Source organism: Chrysemys picta, chromosome 8 (assembly GCF_011386835.1).
Source record: "Chrysemys picta bellii isolate R12L10 chromosome 8, ASM1138683v2, whole genome shotgun sequence".
NCBI classification, from domain to species: domain Eukaryota; kingdom Metazoa; phylum Chordata; order Testudines; family Emydidae; genus Chrysemys; species Chrysemys picta.
This window is the reverse complement of record NC_088798.1, coordinates 1,148,831-1,170,265: the sequence shown is the minus strand read 5'-3', so window position 1 is coordinate 1,170,265 and position 21,435 is coordinate 1,148,831. Positions and strand designations below refer to the sequence as shown.

The 21,435-nt window shown below is 47.0% G+C and overlaps 1 protein-coding gene across 21 annotated transcripts in view; it reads right to left on the bottom strand.

The window, feature by feature from the left end:
- The window catches only part of PTPRF (protein tyrosine phosphatase receptor type F), a 560,345-nt gene that overhangs the window by 105,612 nt on the left and 433,298 nt on the right, over window positions 1-21,435 (bottom strand). For all 21 annotated transcript variants that reach the window (XM_065555287.1, XM_065555291.1, XM_065555298.1 and 18 more), the window contains one exon: window positions 11,198-11,308. In XM_065555287.1, the coding sequence (XP_065411359.1) occupies window positions 11,198-11,308 (111 nt within the window). The remainder of the gene's footprint in view (window positions 1-11,197; window positions 11,309-21,435) is intronic.

The window sequence follows — 21,435 nt, the reverse complement described above, 5'->3', positions numbered from 1 at the left end:
CAGCAACAGCTAGAGGCCGAACTCTTAAAAGACACTAACCTAATTTTTGAAAGGTCTGGGCCCCTTAATCCAGCTACCTTGCTTCCTGACCTGCCAGTCCTCCAGGATCAGCATGACTGTTTGGAAGTAGTTTATAGCATCTTACAAATAAGGGACCTGGCTTATGCCGGATGGCTGAGCCTGCCTCCCTCGCTCCACATACCCCGTGGCAGTTCACTGGCACCATGATAAGGGGGGTCACTACGGCACGCACGCCCTTGTGGACACCATCGCTCGCTTTTGGTATGCTCCAGGCATTCAACCCTACTGCCTGTCAATAGTGAAAGCATGCAGCACATGTCAGCGTAATGGACCTGCTCCGCCTCTTAACAAAATTAAGGGTGGAAGACCTCCGCCTGCTGCTCCATTTCAACATCTTCAAATTGACTTTGCAGATATGCCAAAGGCTTTTGGGAAAAAGCACCTCCTTGTTTTGGTTTGCCCTCTGACTTCCTGGGTCGAAGCTTTTCCTACTGCTAATTGTACTGCTGCCACAGTGGCGAAGATTCTCCTTAGAGACATTGTACCCCGTTTTGGCATCCCTCTCGTGCTTGACTCAGATCGCGGACCTCACTTTACTGGTCATGTCCTTGGCCGTTTAGAACAAGGACTGGGCATTTCACACTCCTTTCATACACCCTACCACCCCCACTCTGGCGGGAAAGTTGAGCGTATGAATAGGGAGCTTAAGTTTACTTTGGCTAAATACTGTCAGGAAACAGGGTTAAAGTGGCCTCAGGTACTTCCTTTGGTCCTGTTTCACCTTCGTACTCGCCCAACCCGTGTATTGGGATTATCCCCCTTTGAACTGCTCTATGGACACCCCTCTTTCAAAGGCGGGGCGCTACCACGTGCTGATGTTTCACTATTGGGAGGGGATCATATGACCGCGTGCCAGTTTCTCTCCCTACAGGCTCGCCTCCTTACCCTTTGGAAAGCCTCGCAGTTTTCCCAGACCGTGCCGCTGGAAGAACAGATCCACCCGTTCCAACCAGGGGACTTCGTCTGGGCCAAAAAGTTCGTTCGTGGCGACACCCTCCAGCCGAAGTTTACTGGACCCCACCAGGTTCTTTTAACAACCCAGACTGCAGTGTTCCTGGAAGGACGCAAATCCTGGATCCACCACTCCCACGTCAAGCCAGCCGTAGTGGACCACAGTGACGGACCAGCAGCTCTTGCCACCACTGAGGACACTGCCTCCGACCAGTGGACCAGCTTACCTCTTTCAGACATCAGACTTAAATTGACTCGGCAAAAATGAGAGGACCTTTTATTCTGACAACTGTATGTTTTTTATTATGCCTTTTTAGTTTATTTTCTACTTATGAAGATAATGCTTTTATTAGATATTCCCATGAGGTTAAAACTCGTATTTTAGGAAATAGAAGTAATTGCTGGGTATGTACTCAATTTCCAGTAAATGCAGAACAGGGACTACTAGAATCTTTAACCAATGAAACTGCGACCCTATTTGAGAATCAGGCCGGGGAAATGTCCCAGCTGCGCCAGTTAGCTTTGCAAAACCACATGGCTTTAGACATAATGTTAGCAGCCCAGGGAGGAACTTGTGTCCTCATAAATGAAGAATGCTGTGTTTTTGTAAATGACACCTACTCTGACACTTTTCAATGTACCAAACATCTAAGGGAAATGGCTAAGAACTACTTCTCTGGCCAGCCACCTTATAATTGGTGGGGAGCCTTATGAAATTGGCTGCCTGGATTTGGGTGGGTTAAAAAAAAACTCTTGGTGGGTATTGTTGGGGCCATAGTAATCCTTATAATACTGTGTTGCTGTATTCAGTGTGTCCCCTCCCTCATAGACTCATGTGGGTCAGTTTATTCTTTTCCTACTTCAGCCAAGGGCCTTACTCTCTTCGAGTTGGCCCAGGCTGAAATTGCCAAGCGGCCCTTGGCTCCTTAAAATGGGGTGTAGCTTTTGGTAAATAGTTATCCCAAAGCTACAAATGGAGGAATGTTGAGTCTGAACTTTTGATGAGCTTAAACTTAACCCAGACTTGATGTCTCTGTCTGAACTTTTAATCAAAGCTCTGACCTGCGAACTACTCATGACACCCCCCTCCCCTTAAGTAGCCATCTCCTCTTTTCTCTTTCTGAATTTACATTTTAACCTGTTTTATCCTGTAGAATCTTGATTGATTATACATGACCATTATGATCTGTTAATCACTTTGTTTACTTCTGTGTATAAATATTGATGCTCACCCCTAATAAACTTGCCACACTTACTCTGAAGCTTTTCAAGCTAAGGATAGTGTGAGCCCGTTGATCAACGAATTGGTGTCTGGTCTCTGACAGATTGTGAGCCCCATACCAACTCCGCACGAACTCGGGTGCTGGAGAGGTGAGTGAGGACTTGCTTTTTACCTAACACTTTGAGTACCTGATTCGGGGGGACTAGAGCCAGCAGGCTGGGAACTCAGGAGCAAGTGCTAAGACCAGAGATCACACCTCTTGAATGTCCGTTATCAACACAGCCCTGATTCCAGGCCCACATTTCCTTCAGTCCCTTTCAAAGCTGGTATTCTCTCTTCTCCCCCTGTACAGACACAGAGGCAAAACCCCACATACGGTAGCAGGAGGGACGCTCTCATCCCCTAAAGAAACACATCCCACCTTTTGCTAGGGGCTCAGCAGGTCGAGAGGGTCTGAGATTCAGCTTAGCTCATCTCATCTCAAGAAAGAGGTCACACTTCCTAGCAGCCCTTGCACTGAGAGACGAGGCGGTGCCGCAGGCCAGTGCACTGTGCGAGACAATACACGGAAACGGTCCTACAGCCCATATGTTAGCGCAGTGTGTACTAATACTAGCAGCAGCAGCATGCGACTGGGGTACAAATGAGCTGGGGTAAATGTGAGGAAACAAGTCAGTTTTATTGACCCCTGTGACTGAACAGGGCAGTAAGAAGAAGGTACAAAGGCCACAACCCTAATTTAACGGCTAGGTCCAGTAACACATCAGCTGCGGGAGCCGTAGTCCGTCAGTGGGTCACAGCATGCCTTAGTGGTGGCTGCATTAGATATCTACAGTCGCCAAGGAATCACAGATGTATATGACCTGGCCTTCAGGATGGGCAGGCAGACTGATGCCTGCTGGTCCTACCGGAGGATCAGCAGGTTTCCCCTTTGAAATCTCAGGTTGGCACAATGTTTGCTGCATTGTGTAGCTGGAAGGGATCGGGAGGTTGTCAGCATGTCTGGAGGGCTGGCTGCTCTGGCAACCGCTTTCCCAAAAGTATTTACACTTCAGATTAGTTACAGAGGTGAAGGGACTCATGTGAGACAAGCTAGTTCAAACAGATTACTTTCTAGCCTGCCAGACAAGAACAAGTTTCGAGGCCCTTGCTCATCACTAATTGCTGGATTATCTCTTAATCTCTTATTATATTAACGGACTCTAGGACATAACCAGCAGGCTGTTTCACAAAGACTAGACAGAAAGCTCTCTCTCTTCTTTCTTTGGCTAATATTTAAATTTCTGCTGTTGTTACTTTGTCTGTAAAAAGGCTGATACACGCTGAATTGAAAGTTAATTCTCCTTCCAGCTCCCATTCCAATTCTCTCTTATCTCCAGGTCTCTATCCCTGTCACTCCTACGCTGCGGAAGTATGTCTTACCAACAGACCTGTCACCTTTCTACAGTGCACTGGACTTTGAATAGTGACAGTGAAAACTGCAGAGGAATTTGGGCCATGAGGGCACAGAGGATTTAGAGATGTGGTGTGTGACCGCACCCAGGGGTGCCTGATCAGCCATTGCATGTCATGTGTCCACAGTGTCTCATGAACCCTGAGTGTCCCGAAAGGATTCAAACTCATCTGCCTTTCTGGGAACACTGATGTAAGTCAAGTCACAATGGGAATGACTAGGGGGCAGCCAATCACACCAGACAGAAAAAAATCACTCTCCCCGCAATCGGGGGAGAGACAGCGAGGAAGCCTAAAGATCAAGGCCATGTCAGAGACGTGCCTGCCAGCACAGATCATCAGATGGCTCCAGCACTCCGAACACTGAAATTCCCATGCTGACTGAATCTGGTTCAGACTCTTCCAAGGCAGGATCATTTTAAGCAGCAGCAGCAATATTCTTACCGCAGCAGCTTGCTTCAGACAGCAGGACTGTCGGGCTGTAAGAGTCTTTGCTTTCGGATATTTGACACAAGAGCGTAGGCTCTTGCAGTAGGGATGGGGCCTGTGCCTAGGATATGTCCACACAGGGCTGAGCACAACGATCACGAGCTTAACAAAATACCGGTAGGTTTCCAAGGCTCCGCAGAGTGGGCAGAAAACAATTTCTAACCCCCCCGAGAGCTCAAGTCCAACTGGCACTGCCATTGCTCAGGGAATTCTCCGCGTTTGCGGAGCACCAATAGTGCACTCAGTGCTGTACGAGATAAAACTTAGAACCATAATTCCGAGCTCTTCCAGCGCACGTCGCATCAGCAGATCTCAAAGCGCTTTACATCAACAGGCCCTGCCCAAAGACCTGACAGTCTAAAGACAGAAACCACCAAGACTAGGAAAGCCCAGAGGGAATTAACCTGTTCCTGCTCATTCACATACCTGTATTTTGAGACCCAGGGACTGTGACTTTCATTTTTCACACTTCTCAACAGCGGAGAACTACCCAAGGAGAAATTGGCTGTTTTATCCCAGATGAACTGAGACTAAGACCCTCCTCCCCCCACAAATACAAATACAGGATGTTCAGGAGCCACAATGGTGGGTGCATTAGCGATAGCGGAGAGACACAAACACCATCTGTTCCTTCCCACTTGTAGTGCACACACACTCATGCACACAATTATAATGGCACAATCTCAGAGCTCCATTGCGTGTGGCCCCTTGTGCATGGGAAATGAGAGGATCTGCGATGTTTAGTTAGTACAGTGATATGATATTTTATACCAGATATTGTGTGTGTGTGTGTGTGGGGGGGGGGAATATAACTAACAAGTCCTACCCATGTAGCTGTATCACATCCTTGGATATCAACCAATTAGATTCCATGTTTCATAAAGCACATTTTATAAATAATCAGACATGGTTCCTAGATTGCACTTTTCACCTGCAAAGGGCTTTGCAAGGAATAATCAGTGGTGAGGTTTATTTATTTAACATCTGTACAGCGCTTTGAGAAAAGGGTGGAGAACTACTGTTTACTTAATAACAATTATTATTAGGGACACAGGAAAACTCTCATATGACGAGAGACTGAGAAGACTGTTTGCCTTCTAGAGGAGATAAATAAGAGGGGACATGATAAAAATATTCAAAATAATGAATAGGCCAGAGAAAGTGCATCGGAAACGGCTGTTCTCCCTGTCTCACCTCAAGAGCCAGGGGATGTTTGAGGACAATGAAACTGAAAGGTGGCAAATTTCAAACTGATCAAAGGGAACGCTGTAAATTCTTTTCCCCATGAAGCCCAGCTGGCCCATGGAACTTATTGCCACATTATCATTGAGGTCACAAGCTTAGCTGATTTAGTTGGGAACTGGTCCTGCTTTGAGCAGGGGGTTGGACTAGATGACCTCTTGAGGTCCCTTCCAACCCTGATATTCTATGATTCTGTGATTAGCAGGATGGAAGGAGAGACTGGAGGTTTATATGGTTAACAAGAATATCCGGAGTTGTTATAGTGCATTCGAAAAACAAAAAGCCACCAGGAGTTTTAAAAGGCAATGGTTTTCAAACCGTGGGTCACGACCCGGAACTGGGTCGCAGAATGGAAGGGACTGGGTCACGGTGGCTCTGGTCAGCACTGGTGACCGGGCCATTAAACGTCCCGTTGGCGGTGCTGCCCGACTAAGGCAGGCTAGTGCCTATCTGTTCCGACACCGTGCTGCGCCCTGGCAGCGGCCAGCAGCAGGTCTGGCTCCTAGGTGGGGGGGCCACAGGCTCCGCGCGCTGCCCCTGCCCTGAGCACCGGCTCCGCACTCCCATTGGCTGGGGGGGGGGAGGGGGCGGTGCTTGTGCACCTCTGCCTAGGGAGCCTGACCTGCTGCTGGGCCCTTCCGGAGTGCAGCGTGGTCCGTGGTGCCAGGACAGGCAGGAAGCCTGCCTTTGCCCCCCCACTGCGCTGCACCCTCAGCCCAGAGCCCTGACCCCCTCCCACACCCCAACCCCCTGCCCCAGCCCAGAGCCCCCTCCCACACTCTGAACCCCTGATCCCCAGCTCCGTTGGGTTGAAGAAAATTATTGATGCCTGCAAGTGGGTCGCCAGAAAAAAAAGTTTAAAATCACTGTTCAAAGGGATGTAACCACCTCTTCTGCCTCGTGGTTCGGGCAACACCCCAACGATCTGGGGGGAGCAAGAAACTTTCCCTGCAGACAGGTCATTCCAGAGCTGCTACTGCAGGGCTTGCTCCTTCCTCTGAACATCTGGGGCTGGCCACTGCCACAGACCAGAGGCCAAACTGGACAGACCACGGGTCAGATCCAATATGGCACTTCCCAGATTCCTGTGAGTAATACATTCTCTCCTGGCCACGCTCACCAGGCCTGGCCTTTGCAACATCTCTTTGGGCCCTTCTCTGGATTTGTACAGCTCCACCAGATCAGCACTAATGAGAGGCACCGACACTGAGCACGTGCTGGAGGCGTGGGCGTAGTATTTCATAGCAGAACAGTTTTCCTATTATCTATCACCCTTTCTCAAGAACCCTCTGCTTTGATCACTCATCATTTGATCAATGCCCTCAGCTTTGAGTGTCCCATCGGCAATGCCCTCAGCTTTGATTGTTGTTGCTACTTTAGCCGGTTTTAATTTTAGATAAGCAAAACATTTCCTTTTGAAATAGTTCAAATCCTGCTGCCATTGCTCCAGGCCGACCTTCGTCATTCAGCATCATTATTGTGATGTGCACAGCGCCCACAATGTGCTCAGCACTTTACAGACACACAAATCACAGTCTCAGTCAGGCAGCCAATTTGGTTGGTTAGGTGACTTGGCTCCAGGGAGAGCTCTGGAGTCCGCCGCCACGCGCCCGGAGATGCTAGCTGCGCTCTCATCGGATTGCTATTGCCAGGACCAGAGTGACTTGCAATCCTAATTTTATTTTGGTTTAATTTGGTTCCAGGGTGAAACTCGGCAGATAAGATCAAGCAAATTCTACCCCCTCCAAATTAAATACAAGCCCGGCTTTTTAAGAGACAAAGCAGGAAAATATACAGGCATCATAATAATACCATTTATACTGACTGTGATCTTGTTTAATTTACGGACGTATAATTCTGTGGCAGGGCCCTCATTACAGCTGTCTTTTTGAAAACCAGTTTTGCAGGTTCCTGCTCTGTAATGTACAGTATGTGTCAGCCCTTTGGAGTGGAGAATTTTCTGTGTCTGTCTCACCTACCCAGACACCAACGACTTGCTCTAGCCATGCCTTGAAGGTCCAAAAAGTGGCATCTATAACAAAGGCCATTTGCCGGACAACGGCTATTTTTGTTTTACCCCGAACACGTCTGAATATGGAATCTCCTAATCAAACCTGAGGGTACCCTACAGCTACACTCCCGCAAGCAGCAGCATGGGGCCCAGTCTAGAGAATACTGTCGCGCTCTAAGAGGACATTATACCATGCAGTCTCCCTACTACTGTTATGCCTGTCTTCGCTCCTGCTGTTACATTCACGTATTGCGTCTTGTCTAAAATTAGACTGTAAGAAACATGACTTCGTATGTGTTTGCCCAGCTCTCAGCACCATGGGGTGCCCTGACCCTGAAGAGGACTCCAGGGCGTTACTGTAATAACAGCACACAAACCACAGTCATTGGACTCCCGATCTGCTCTGACAGACTAGGCAAGGGGTTGAAGCAGCGTGTCAAAGTGCAGCTGGACAGAAGGAACTGCGGTTCGAAAATGGCCAGGTGAGGCTGTACCCCATTGAGAGCACTATAGATTCTCTCTCTCTGACCTGCAATGCCCCTCTCTTTGGCATGGTCTTCAATGCTTTTGCTTCTCCAGAGAGTGCAAAACATCTCCTGCCAACCATTCTGGGCTGAAGCCAGCCATTCAGCGTGAAGTGCTCTGTCAGTCACACAGGGCAGGGCTGTGCTGTGTGGCGTGGGCCGAGCACTCGCTTTACAGACAGACAGACCTGTCAGCTTAGAAGCAGAACATTTCTGAGGGCTGCTTTTCAGCACATTTATTACAATGAAAATAACAGCTTGAAGGAAAACGCATCCACTTTCCTTTACAAATCCCTTGTGTGGAAATGTTATAACTTTTAATGAAGTCCATCTGTGCTGAAGTGCTGGCTCTGACGGATTCACAGAGGCAAGACCCTGCGGAGTAGCCAGCTCCATCCTCCTCCTCCTTTTAGTGATATGGGAAGCCCTGAGCAGCGCCTGGACACTCACTCTCAGCACCCAGGAACTTCCTCTGTTAGTGTGAGGGTCGCGATTAATAAAGATGCTAATGAGCCTGTGCTTTGTAACCCAGGGTTCCCACAAAGCATTTCCTGGGGGCTGGGAAAGGGGAGGAAATGATCAAAAACTAGAAACCCCAGGAGCCAAGTGACAAACAAACATTTGAACTATTAAAAAAAACAATAGGCTATAAATGAAAGCAGGCACAAGCACCCCTGAGAATTACCACTGGATGGAAATTAATACCTCTGCTCACCAAGCTACAATAGAAGCAATACTCAGCCACTTTCCAGTAAGTAGCTAATTCCTTGGGTATTCATTGTAATAAGGTCAATCATTATGAAACCATGATGTGGTGGTGGTGTAGCTAGAACACTTAATTCCACTGTAATTTAGCATTAATTAATGTCTTCTCTAGCAAATATGTAGGCACTTTCCAAGGACCCCATTGAAAGTTACCAATTCTTCTAACTAACCACAGTACAGCATAATAACCACATGGGCAGAAACAAGGGATTCTTTTTATTCTGCAATGCAGACCTGGGAGACAAGGGAACCATTTTTTTTCAGTTTGATAAAGGTATAAGCTATGGTTCTTGGTTTGGCTGACTTGTTGAAGCCATTAACTGGCGAATTCATGATGAACACTTTGTTTTGTAAAACACTAGATATCAGATACCTCAGCAATAAATATTATCTGGGAACCAGGACATATGGGGAATTTCATCTGGAGACGATTTATGGAGTAACCTGTCTTCTATAAACTGCAGGGCTTTATCAGGATCATGCAGGCTAGAGACTTGCATTGTAAAGATGATGTGCAATAAAAGGAGGCTTGGTCCAAGATGTACACAAAAGGAAAGCACTGGTAAACAGAAAATGAACTGAGCACAGGTCTGGAACATTCTCTTCATGGAGCATCTGGATCCTCTCATCCAGGTGTAAACCCATTCTCATCCCCAAGCCCATGCAGACCAGGCAACCCCTTGTGTGCGGCAAGCCAAGCGCTATTGCTTACTGTATTTCTTACAGTCTTAAGGGATTCTCTTGGTAAATAAAGAATGAACATCCATGAATGGGAAACCAGCAAGATTGAAGATGAGGTTTCTCCATCCCTAGAAGCTGCTGCATTCAGCTGAAATATTGGCCTCCTAGCAGTATTTTCCATAGCATTTCTATGACAGACGGGGTATGTTTCATAGACTGATCCTATGTACTGGAAGGAAAACACTCAGCTATTGTGGCACGGAGGCTGAATACCCCCAAAGTCAGTGCAACAACATCCAGTGTGATCCATTCAAATGAACACTCTCTCCCTCAGGGTGTGAAGTGACAACCTGGGGATGAATTTTACTATAGCTGGCCTGAAAAATGAATTTACAAGAATACAGGGAGTTTAAAATCATCCATAATTATACAGAGAGAGTCAAAGGAGTGGTCCCACTGCACAGAGAAAGCTTAATCTTCTGAGCATGTTTAATCTGATACTTTAGTTTGCCAAAGATTCTTGATGTTGCAAAATGAGCGCCCCCCCTCCCCCCGGCAAATAAGCAAAGAACCCAGTGCAAGAAGCAGCACCTAGAAGCAAACAAAAAAGAGCACAAGGCACGAAGTGGCACCTAGAAGCAAACGCACAACATGTGACGTTTTATCGTCATCTTCTCCTCTCTTCACACTGACCAAAGCATTTGTAGCTTCCAAGGGTGGCTTTGGGGGTTGTTCTCAAAGGGGAGAGAGAGAGGAAGAAATGAAGATGAGATTTTATTTACCAACAGTTGTCAGTGTCTTGAGTTACTATGTGGAAATAAAGTTGGGTTCTAAACACCTTCCTAAAAAGCTTTAGGGAGCATCACACCCCTTGGGCAAATCCCAAACCAGTTTTCAAGGGTTTCTAACCTGGTTGCTCTGGCTATACCAGATCCCAACCAGGGAAGCACTTTTTTTTCGTGATGAACAGAACAGAGTTAATCAACTATTTAAAGACCGCCCCCCCCTTCCAAACTTGTAATTCAGATTTATTTAATTTAGCAAAATAGGTTAGGCCAGAGGTCAATCAGCCGTAAAGTCTGGTCATTTTTGTATTCTGAAAACAAGAGTTTTAAAAAGGCAAGACAATAACCATTAGAAAGTGGTTTCTTCGCATGAACAGCAGCTAAGTTTCAGAAGGGTTCTTAGTGTGTATCTTTAATACCCATAGGATCCATCGTCAATGCAGATACAAGATTGACTGAGAAACCGTCAAAAAGCTGTTCTGTTCTCTAGTTTTTATGGCTAAACATTCCAAAGCAGGTGGCTAAAGACCTGCTCATCCACAACTGACAAGCCTTGGCTTAGCAGGTGAATGGGACTTTATTTTAGACTTCTCCACTGAAGATTTGTCTTTATACAAGAGAGATTGAAACACCCCTCCTCCCCTTAAGTAATTGTGCCACAAGGTGAGGAAATTCAAAGGAATTCAAATTCTGGCCTTAGCTCAGCTCTTTGGACAACAGAAGCATCACGCAAGCTTGGTGAAGCTGGATTTCCAGGTCTTGCTAATTTGAGTCAAGGCTGATGTTATTCAAACATGCGTTTGGATTTAGTTTGTCAAATCTTGAGCAAATGGCTACTCAAGTCACACAATCCACAAAGTGTTATCGATGCACAAAGACAGGACCACATACTCGTTCATTGCAAAGCCACACAGTTCATTGAACAGGGAGAGAGTGACCCTTGGAGAGAGTGACCCTTGGAGAGAGTGACCCTTGGAGAGAGAGCTGCTCTTACCTCGAACGTAAAGGTTAGCCGGAGCAGAGTAGCGGGTTCCTGCACTGTTGGTTGCAACACATTCATATTTGCCTTGGTCTGACTCCTCACTGTTCTCTATTTGCAGAGCCCCTGTGCACAAACAAGAAGACACAGACAACCCAGGTTATGGCAAGTCCAGACATGACAACTGAACAGTTTCACCACACGAGAAACACAGGCCCTACTTGAAAAGTAGCTTTCCTGGGTAAGTGTACCACCAACTGCGGCCCTCAGACGCTCAGTGGGACCTAGCTGCAGCCCCAGGGTGTCCATGCTCTTGTCAGAGGCTGGCGAGGGTAAGTTTTTTTTAATTGCATGGGAAAACCAGTTATTGATGCCTTTCCAATGGACACAGGTACTTAAATGCACTGCTTAAATAAAGAAAACACATACAGCTCCACGTTAATTACCGCGTTGGCTGGAAAGGATTCCTGTCTAATGAAAGGACCTTTAACAGACTTTAAAATTAGATTTTTCTAATCAAAGCAGCTGAACAAAACGTAGCCTAACCACTGCTGTTTGCTTCTTACGCCTCCACAGTCATGGCCTCTGCTGAACAGAACCGCGGCTTTGCCGCCTGCTCTGCCGGCTCATCCTCCCTCTTCTCCACCAAATCTTTAGACTTGCCTTTAATCAGCTCGCTCCACGCCAGTCCTTTCCTCACTCTCACCTGATTACAGACAGAATCAAACAGCAAAAGCAAACAATCTGCAGAACAAAGGACATCACAGAGTTCCCTTTGCCTTTGTTCCCACTCTTTCCGCCCTGGGAATATTTCACTCAGGCTGGAAGCGTCTCTGGGCACAGAAGAATCTCGTTGCATGTCTAGCGTGCCAGGCGCACCGAGGGTACAAATGATAACAACAGCCCCCAGATCATAGCAAGAGTCGCGCTAACCACACGAGACCAAGGCTATGTCTACCCTGCGCCTGAAGATTTTACACGTAATTTCCAACCCTCTCAGGTGAACTGTGGTCAACCCCCATCCACACTGGCTGTCCCACCCATGTTCACACCAGTTTGGCTGGAATTACATTTAACATTTCCAAGTCTGCTCTCCACCTTGTATGGATGGGACCTAAAACTGGCTGAACTAAACTCTGCTAACTGGGCTGCAGGTGGGGCCTAGATGAAAAGAGGTGAGAAAATGATACAGACCCAGAATACACCTGGTGACCAGAATAAAAAGTGACCCGCCACTGTTAAGGTCAAATGCCCAGACACGGCTCTCTCTGCTACTCTGCCTGCTTTCCCACGGCAACAAGGAATTCATTTTTAACGCACCCTCAAGTGCTCAGATTTTTCTGGCTCCAGCAGCTTGTCGGAGGGGAACTCTGCTCACAAACCACATACTTGAACTAGAAGAAAACATTAACCCCTTTGCTTGTAAGAATTTGAACCCACTTCCATCCGCCACGGTTCAGAATAACTGTGGAGAGCAGCACTGTGAATAGCTGCAGAAATTGCCATCTTCCTTCTTCTCAGTTCAAGCGGAGGAGGTCAAACTCAGGTTTTCATATCATTAGAAGAGAAGAGAAAGTGATGTGAATCAACCACCGCCACCTACATTATTTAGAAGGATAAATTGAGACTGTAGCAGAAGTCTGTGTGTCACGGAGAAAAAAAAATGAACTTCCCGGAGTTCTGCCACATAATACAAATGATGCACAAAGCCCTCGCTGCTGTTGCATTAGGGCTGAGAATGAGGCTTCAGCAAGACAGAGAAAACATGCTACTGCAATCACTCAATCTGCTAGCTTCCCCAAAGCACAGAGATCTCGGGACCCCTTCGGAATGCGGGGCCAGCCCAGCATCTCTCGTGCGTGATTGCTGAATTCAGGGGAAATGTTGGATTTCCACATGCTCAGAGAGGCAGCAGAGTGGGAGGGAGCTTCCTGGCCCTGACAAGCTGGAGAGAAGACCAGAATCTAGAGATGGAAAACACCTATTAGGTTATCTAGTGCATACCCGGGGCCCGTGCAGGACGGCTCCCGATTGTAGCGTAGTAGTGTTCTGTCCAATTCAGTTTTAAACGTGCCAAATGATAGGGACCCTGTACCACAACCTAGCAGCACTCACTGGCGGGACGATCTCTCTGATATTTAGCCTATTTTACCCCCTCTTAATTTCCTCCTATTACTCTCTAGGGTGTGTCTTCTCTGCAGAGTTAACTCAGGTGCTGAGCACCCAGGTTAACTTAGCCCAGGCGTGACCACCACACTGCAAAGCCATAGCTAAAATACTGTGTCGTAACTGGAAATGCATTCCCCTGCATGTGTCACTAGGACGTCTAGGAGCATATCCCATGGTTCTCTGTGCTGCCGGAAGCGGAGCTGCTCTAGGATTCCTTCCTGGTGAATTATGGGAGAATTTTTCTGTCCTTCTGGGCACATAGGGGGGTGGAGGGATTGTGGGAAGGCACTAGAGGACTATCAGCAGCGATTTATCCTGCATCCTTACCACAACGTGGGCAGGTTAAAAGAACATAAGAACAGCCATACTAGGTCAGACCAACGGTCCATCTAGCCCAATATCCTGTCTTCTGTCAGGGGCCTTCAGAAGCTTCAGAGACAATGAACAGAACTGGGCAATATCAAATGAGTTATTTTTTCAAGGTGTCATTTTTTGTGTGTGGTCCTCTTACCTTTTTTTTTTTTTTTTAATTGCGGTATGCATTTAATTTGAGCCTCTTTATGGTGTTTTTAAAAAGTTTCCATGCAGCTTGAAGGCCCTTCATTCTTGTGACTGTTCCTTTTTATTTCCATTTAACTAGCTTCCTTATTGTTGTGTAGTTCCTCTTTCTGAAGTTAAACAATACTGTGGTGGGTTTCTTTGGTATTTTGCCCCCTACAAGGATGTTAAATTTAATTATATTATGATCACTATTACTGAGCAATGCCATTATATTCACCTCTTGGACCAGATCCTGTGCTCCACGTATAACGAAATCAAGAATTGCCTCTCCCCTTGGGGTTCCAGGACTAAGGTTACCAAGTCCAAGTGAAAGTCTCACACTCTGGTTTTAGGCTACAGCCAGAGAAGCCAGCTGGCTTGGGTTGAAAGCACCAGTAAATACAGGTGAGAGGGTTTGTTTGAGGAGGGGGGGGGGGAAGGAGAGGGGGAGTTTGGGGCAACACAAGACGACATCCTCTTTGTTATTTAGCCTGGTAAGTAAACTTCACTGGGGCTTACATGCAAATGCAGACTTATGACCTCCCCACTTTCCTTAACCATTACTTAGCCAATCTATAGGTGCTTAACCTCAAGGCACCCAAATGTCAGAGCTATGGTGGGGGAGGAGAGAAAAAGCAAGGGAGGGATGAAGGAAGAGACTTGCAAAGAGGACTGTTGCAGATGAAACACGATCGCTGCATGCCATGGCCGGTGTGGACAGGGGCGTGGTTCTGAGAACACCACTTTCAGGGAATACTACTGTGCTTCAGCAACAAGTCAGGCCCCTGCGCAAGCAACTTGAGATGTGTCCAGTATAACTATGGGCACGCGGAGACAACAGTGACCAGGGCCACAGAGCACGGCCTGGAGAACGCTTGAGAGGTCCCAGGAGACGAAGGAGGTAAAAGGAAACCTCCAGTCTGTACCAGAAAAGAGATTCTGACCGCTACAAAAACAAAACCGCCACTAAACAAATGTGAAGAGCCTGCAAAATACTTAACAATAACAGGAAGCTGCCCCACCATGATACTGTGATGGCAACCAGCAGGGCTGCGAGCGTTGTTTTTCTAGTGGGAAAATGAATGGTGAAGTGATAGACACAGGGAGATCTACATGTTCCCAAATATCTGCAGGGTGTGCATGCCACAGAGGAATTATCGGAAGAGAAACAAGGGGCCAGGCCATAGCTGGGGAAAGGGGCACAGTATAGGCTGAGGAGGAGGAAAATCCCCCAGGCAGTGATGCATTTGTTTGCAGGGGAGGGATAGCTCAGTGGTTTGAGCATTGGCCTGCTAAACCCAGGGTTGTGAGTTCAATCCTTGAGGGGGCCACTTGGGGATCTGGGGCAAAATCAGTACTTGGTCTTGCTAGTGAAGGCAGGGGGCTGGACTCGATGACCTTTCAAGGTCCCTTCCAGTTCTAGGAGATAGGTATATCTTTATGGGGGAAAGCCGACTGCTGCAGAGGAACATGTGGATCGGACAGAGACCCCTCTGAGGGGAGAGTCTAATGATAGAGAATCTCCAGGTTATAGTCAGGAGCAGAGGATGGAGGAGGATAATGTAAGGGCCAGATCAGATGATAAACATTCACATAAAAAAGAATCTGACACATCAGAAAAGGGCAGACAAATAAACAGTGACAAGTTTTTAAAGTGCTTGTACACAAATGCTAGAAGTCTAAAGAATAAGATGGGTGAACTAGAGTGCCTCGTGATAAAGGAGGATATTGATATAATAGGCATCACAGAAACCTGGTGGACTGAGAGCAACCAATGGGACACAATCATTCCGGGGTACAAAATATATCGGAACAGGTTATGGGGTGGGGTGGGGTGGGGTGGGGTGGGGTGGGGTGGGGTGGGGGTGAGGGGGAGGGGAGGAGTGGCACTATATATGAAAGAAAATGTAGAATCAAATGAAGTAAAAATCTTAAGTGAATCCACATGTTCCATAGAATCTCTATGGATAGAAATTTCATGCTCTAATAAGAATATAACAGTAGGGATCTATTATCGACCACCTGACCAGGACAGTGATAGTGATGATGAAATGCTAAGGGAAATTAGAGAGGCTATCAAAATTAAGAACTCAATACTAGTGGGGGATTTCAATTATCCCCATATTGACTGGGTACAGGTCACTTCAGGATGAAATGCAGAGATAAAATTTCTCGATACTTTAAATGTCTGCTTCATGGAGCGGCTGGTAGGGGAACCCACAAGGGGAGAGGCAACGCTAGATTTAGTCCTGAGCGGAGCGCAGGAGCTGGTCCAAGAGGTAACCATAACAGGACTGCTTGGAAATAGTGACCATAATACAATAGCATTCAACATCCCTGTGGTGGGAAGAACATCTCAAGAGCCCAACACTGTGGCATTTAATTTCAAAAGGGGGAACTATGAAAAAATGAGGGGGTTAGTTAAACAGAAGTTAAAAGGTACAGTGACTAAAGTGAAATTCCTGCAAGCTGCATGGGCACTTTTTAAAGACACCATAATAGAGGCCCAACTTCAATGTATACCCCAAATTAAGAAACACAGTAAAAGAACTAAAAAAGAGCCACCGTGGCTTAACAACCATGTAAAAGAAGCAGTGAGAGATAATAAGTCTTCCTTTAAAAAGTGGAAGTCAAATCCTAGTGAGGCAGATAGAAAGGAGCATAAACACTGCCAAATTAAGTGCAAAAATGTAATAAAAAAAGCCAAAGAGGAGTTTGAAGAACGGCTAGCCAAAAACTCCAAAGGTAATAACAACATGTTTTTTAAGTACATCAGAAGCAGGAAGCCTGCTAAACAACCAGTGGGGCCCCTGGACGATCGAGATACAAAAGGAGCGCTTAAAGACGATAAAGTCATTTCGGAGAAACTAAATGGATTCTTTGCTTCAGTCTTCACGGCTGAGGATGTGAGGGAGATTCCCAAACCTGAGCCGGCTTTTGTAGGTGACAAATCTGAGGAACTGTCACGGATTGAAGTGTCACGAGAGGAGGTTTTGGAATTAATTGATAAACTTAACAGTAACAAGTCACCGGGACCAGATGGCATTCACCCAAGAGTTCTGAAAGAACTCAAATGTGAAGTTGCTGAACTATTAACTAAGGTTTGTAACCTGTCCTTTAAATCGGCTTCTGTACCCAATGACTGGAAGATAGCTAATGTAACGCCAATATTTTAAAAGGGCTCTAGAGGTGATCCCGGCAATTACAGACCGGTAAGTCTAACGTCTGTACCGGGCAAATTAGTCGAAACAATAGTTAAGAATAAAATTGTCAGACACATAGAAAAACAAACTGTTGAGCAATAGTCAACATGGTTTCTGTAAAGGGAAATCGTGTCTTATTAATCTATTAGAGTTCTTTGAAGGGGTCAACAAACATGTGGACAAGGGGGATCCAGTGGACATAGTGTACTTAGATTTCCAGAAAGCCTTTGACAAGGTCCCTCACCAAAGGCTCTTATGTAAATTAAGTTGTCATGAGATAAAAGGGAAGGTCCTTTCATGGATTGAGAACTGGTTAAAAGACCGGGAACAAAGGGTAGGAATTAATGGTAAATTCTCAGAATGGAGAGGGGTAACTAGTGGTGTTCCCCAAGGGTCAGTCCTTGGACCAATCCTATTCAACTTATTCATAAATGATCTGGAGAAAGGGGTTAACAATGAGCTGGCAAAGTTTGCAGATGATACTAAACTGCTCAAGATAGTTAAGACCAAAGCAGACTGTGACGAACTTCAAAAAGATCTCACAAAAGAGGCGGTCAAAAAAGCAAACAGGATGTTAGGAATCATTAAAAAGGGGATAGAGAATAAGACTGAGAATATATTATTGCCCTTATATAAATCGATGGTACGCCCACATCTCGAATACTGCGTACAGATGTGGTCTCCTCATCTCAAAAAAGATATACTGGCACTAGAAAAGGTTCAGAGAAGGGCAACTAAAATGATTAGGGGTTTGGAACGGGTCCCATATGAGGAGAGATTAAAGAGGCTAGGACTCTTCAGCTTGGAAAAGAGGAGACTAAGGGGGGATATGATAGAGGTCTATAAAATCATGAGTGATGTGGAGAAAGTGAATAAGGAAAAGTTATTTACTTATTCCCATAATATAAGAACTAGGGGTCACCAAATGAAATTAATAGGCAGCAGGTTTAAAACAAATACAAGGAAGGTCTTCTTCACACAGCGCACAGTCAACCTGTGGAACTCCTTGCCTGAGGAGGTTGTGAAGGCTAGGACTATAACAGCGTTTAAAAGAGAACTGGATAAATTCATGGTGGTAAGTCCATTAATGGCTATTAGCCAGGATGGGTAAGGAATGGTGTCCCTAGCCTCTGTTTGTCAGAGGGTGGAGATGGATGGCAGGAGAGAGATCACTTGATCATTGCTTGTTAGGTTCACTCCCTCTGGGGCACCTGGCATTGGCCACTGTCGGTAGACAGGATATTGGGCTAGATGGACCTTTGGTCTGACCCGGTACGGCTGTTCTTATGTATGTTCATATATTATAGGCCGTGAAACTGGCTCCTGGGAGCCTCATCGCTTGAGAAATTCACATCTTGTTTGGACAAGGCACTAGAAAACCTACCATAGGGAACGATCCGAAGGACTGAATGGGTCCTGACCAGCCCCCATCTGCAGAGCTGATGGAAGTCACAGAGACGAGGGAGTTTCCAAGCACTGGTAAATTCTATCAGTTCTTTGCAACTGCTCTGATTGATAGTTGTCAAATTAACGATTAACCATTTACTCACTTCCTAGTGCTAGGAAAACTGCGTCTGTCATTTCCTCTATGCTCTGCTACCCTATAGCAAGGGCACGGGCTGGGAATCTGGAGACCTTTGCCACTGACTTTCTGGGTGACCTTGGGCAAGTCTCTTCCCCTTTCTCCACCCCAATATCTCTCTCTGTACACCTGGAAAAATGACACCGACCTTGACCTGCCTTTGGAGAGTGTTTTGAAATCTAGGGGCTAACAGCTGCTCAATAAGCGTTAATCATTACCATCATCGTCACCCAGCGGGGCTCCGGCTAGGCAGGATTCAGAGGGCAGACGCCCAGCCCCACCTCCTAGTGACATGACAGCCACACTGCTGATTAGACAAAGAAACTGTGACCGTAAATGTTGTTAAAACATGTCTAAGGGCCCGATCATGCAAACGCTCCCTTCTGGGCAGCACGTGCTACACGGAGGGCTCTGGCTGAGGTCACCGACTTACGTGGGGCTGCCTGCCCTAGCAAGCACCACACCTGGAGGTAAGCCCTAAAACACTAACAACAAACACGGCATCGCTGAAGGAACGAGGGAGCACACTGCTACGCCTGCCAGCTCTTCCACTGGCAAGGGGGCCTCAGGTGTCAGGCTACACTGCCCTCCGCTGACATGGGAGCAAAACCCCTCAGCCGGCCTCCCAAGCAGGGCTCAGCCACTCCCCACCAGGGGCAGGGGGAGCACAGGTTGCTAGGAGAGGCACTGGCGGTGCTAAGCTGACCTTGCTCACAGCACAGCACTGCCAGCTCTGAGAAGAGCCCCTGGCTGCCCTCCGGGGCCAGGGAGAACAGGGATGAGGCTGGACTTTCTGGAGCTGAGGGAAGAAATGGCTGCTGCTGATTGACAAGCAGCTTTTTCTTCTGCACTTGGGCCTCCGTGCCAATCACTGCTTCATTCTGGAGTTTTCTTTTTTTCTCCTTCAACATGGGCGCAGACGACAGCCCCGCAGCAGCTCTCCGAGATCCCTATCTATGCAAATACAGTCGTGCTGCTTAGGAAAAATCATTAGCGGCAATGATAGTGCTTAAAAGTGACATTTAAAAAGCGCATTGTGCGGAACATGGGGAAGGCAGATCCTGATAAGGCCACCAGCCTGGCAGATACGCTAGGGCGGGCTGGGCTCCACTCTCTCTCCCCTGTCTGTAACTCAGTGTAAAAAGCTCTCTAGCTCCAACACAAGTTTAACTCTCTGAAACCCGAACCCTGAAACAGCCAGAGGAGAAGCTGCGCTGCTCAGCGGAATCCCGCAGACCCACCGGGAGCTCTGCGCGGCTTCTCTCGGGGCTACTTTTCTGCATGGAGCTCTCCCAGGCACATGTGCACCCCCGTTTGACTCCTGGACTCAGCCACGAGGGCACAAAGACAGGAAGAGTTTGATCTTTTCCCTGGACTACGAGAATGAACACAAGTGAAATGCCCAGGAGTCAGAGGAATCGCCGCTGCATTTCGGTAAGAAGGAGGGTCACAATGCTGGTGCGAATGGATCCCAGCTACCGACGCAGACACTCTCCTTGCTCAGCCAGCGGCTCTACAGGAGACAGAATTTCACCCACCTGCATCCCTGGGCGCCTATTTATCTCACTCCTCCCCATCCCTGCCCTGAACAACCTGCCCACGTTCTCCACGAGAGAGAAATCCAATGTGTGGCTTCCTCCGCAGTTGCTTTCCATGTCAGCCATTTGGGGAGCAGAAACAATCCATGGTGCTGAGGCCCGGTGCCCTCCATTTCCCCTCACTAAAAGGCACCACATTGAGAGGGGGATCCCCTCTCAGCTCCTTTTTAAATCCAGGACTTTGTCTAAAGTAATTTAAAGACCCTGTTTCTGTAGGTCACTTCTTGCTGACATACGCTGCTTTGGCTGGAGCATCTCCAATGGAAATCAGTAAAATGGAGCCATGCTGGCTTCTGCTCCATTCAAACAGAAACGCTCTCACTAGCAGCAAAGAAAAAGTCGCTGCCCCCTGTGCTTTATACACAGCAACACAAAGAGAGGAGCGAACCAATTCTAACTCCGGCCTAAAGGTGAGCTGCAGAAACGGCTCCACGACGTGGAAGAGACACGTGACATAAACCCACCCACTCCATTACGGCTCTAAAACCTGCCTTAGACACTGACACTATGTTTTGGCCTTGACAGACCTGGTAGTCTCATCATGTTAATAATGCTAATGACAACGGAATGAAGTAACGGGAAAAAACCATGTATAAAACAGGTATGGGAAAAAATCTGATGAGTGTCTGGACTGTGGTCTCCAGTTCGCTTCGGTCACTTTTTGGATGTGGGAAAACAATTCTGATCAAGTGAGAGCTGCACAGGGGAGTTTTACAGCCCAGCTATCAGGGGATCCGACTGGGCTTGTGAGAATCCTGCCTGATCCACCAGAGTGCCCTTTTCCGAAGGACAGACGGCATTGCAGATATCCCAGCACCATGTGGAGAGCTGTCTCTGCGGCTGGGGAGAGCACGCCACCCACCTCCCTCCAGAAGCACTAGAGATGGATTTTTAAGGGCTGGCATGGGGAGTGGGGACTGTAGGATGTAGATTGTGAATCTGATCGGAGGAGATGGCAAGAGTTTGATGCTGTGGTAAATTGTCCTAAGGAATCTGTGCTCACTAAAGGGACATTGGGACAGACTCAGACGTCAAACACTTTTTAAAAAGTCTCTTACAAGCTAATAATTAAAAGAAGCATTTCTAGGATTCTTTGGCTCATGCAGTAGTATGAACTTTGTACTTTATAATGCAGTCAACTTCCAGATATTATAGACAAAT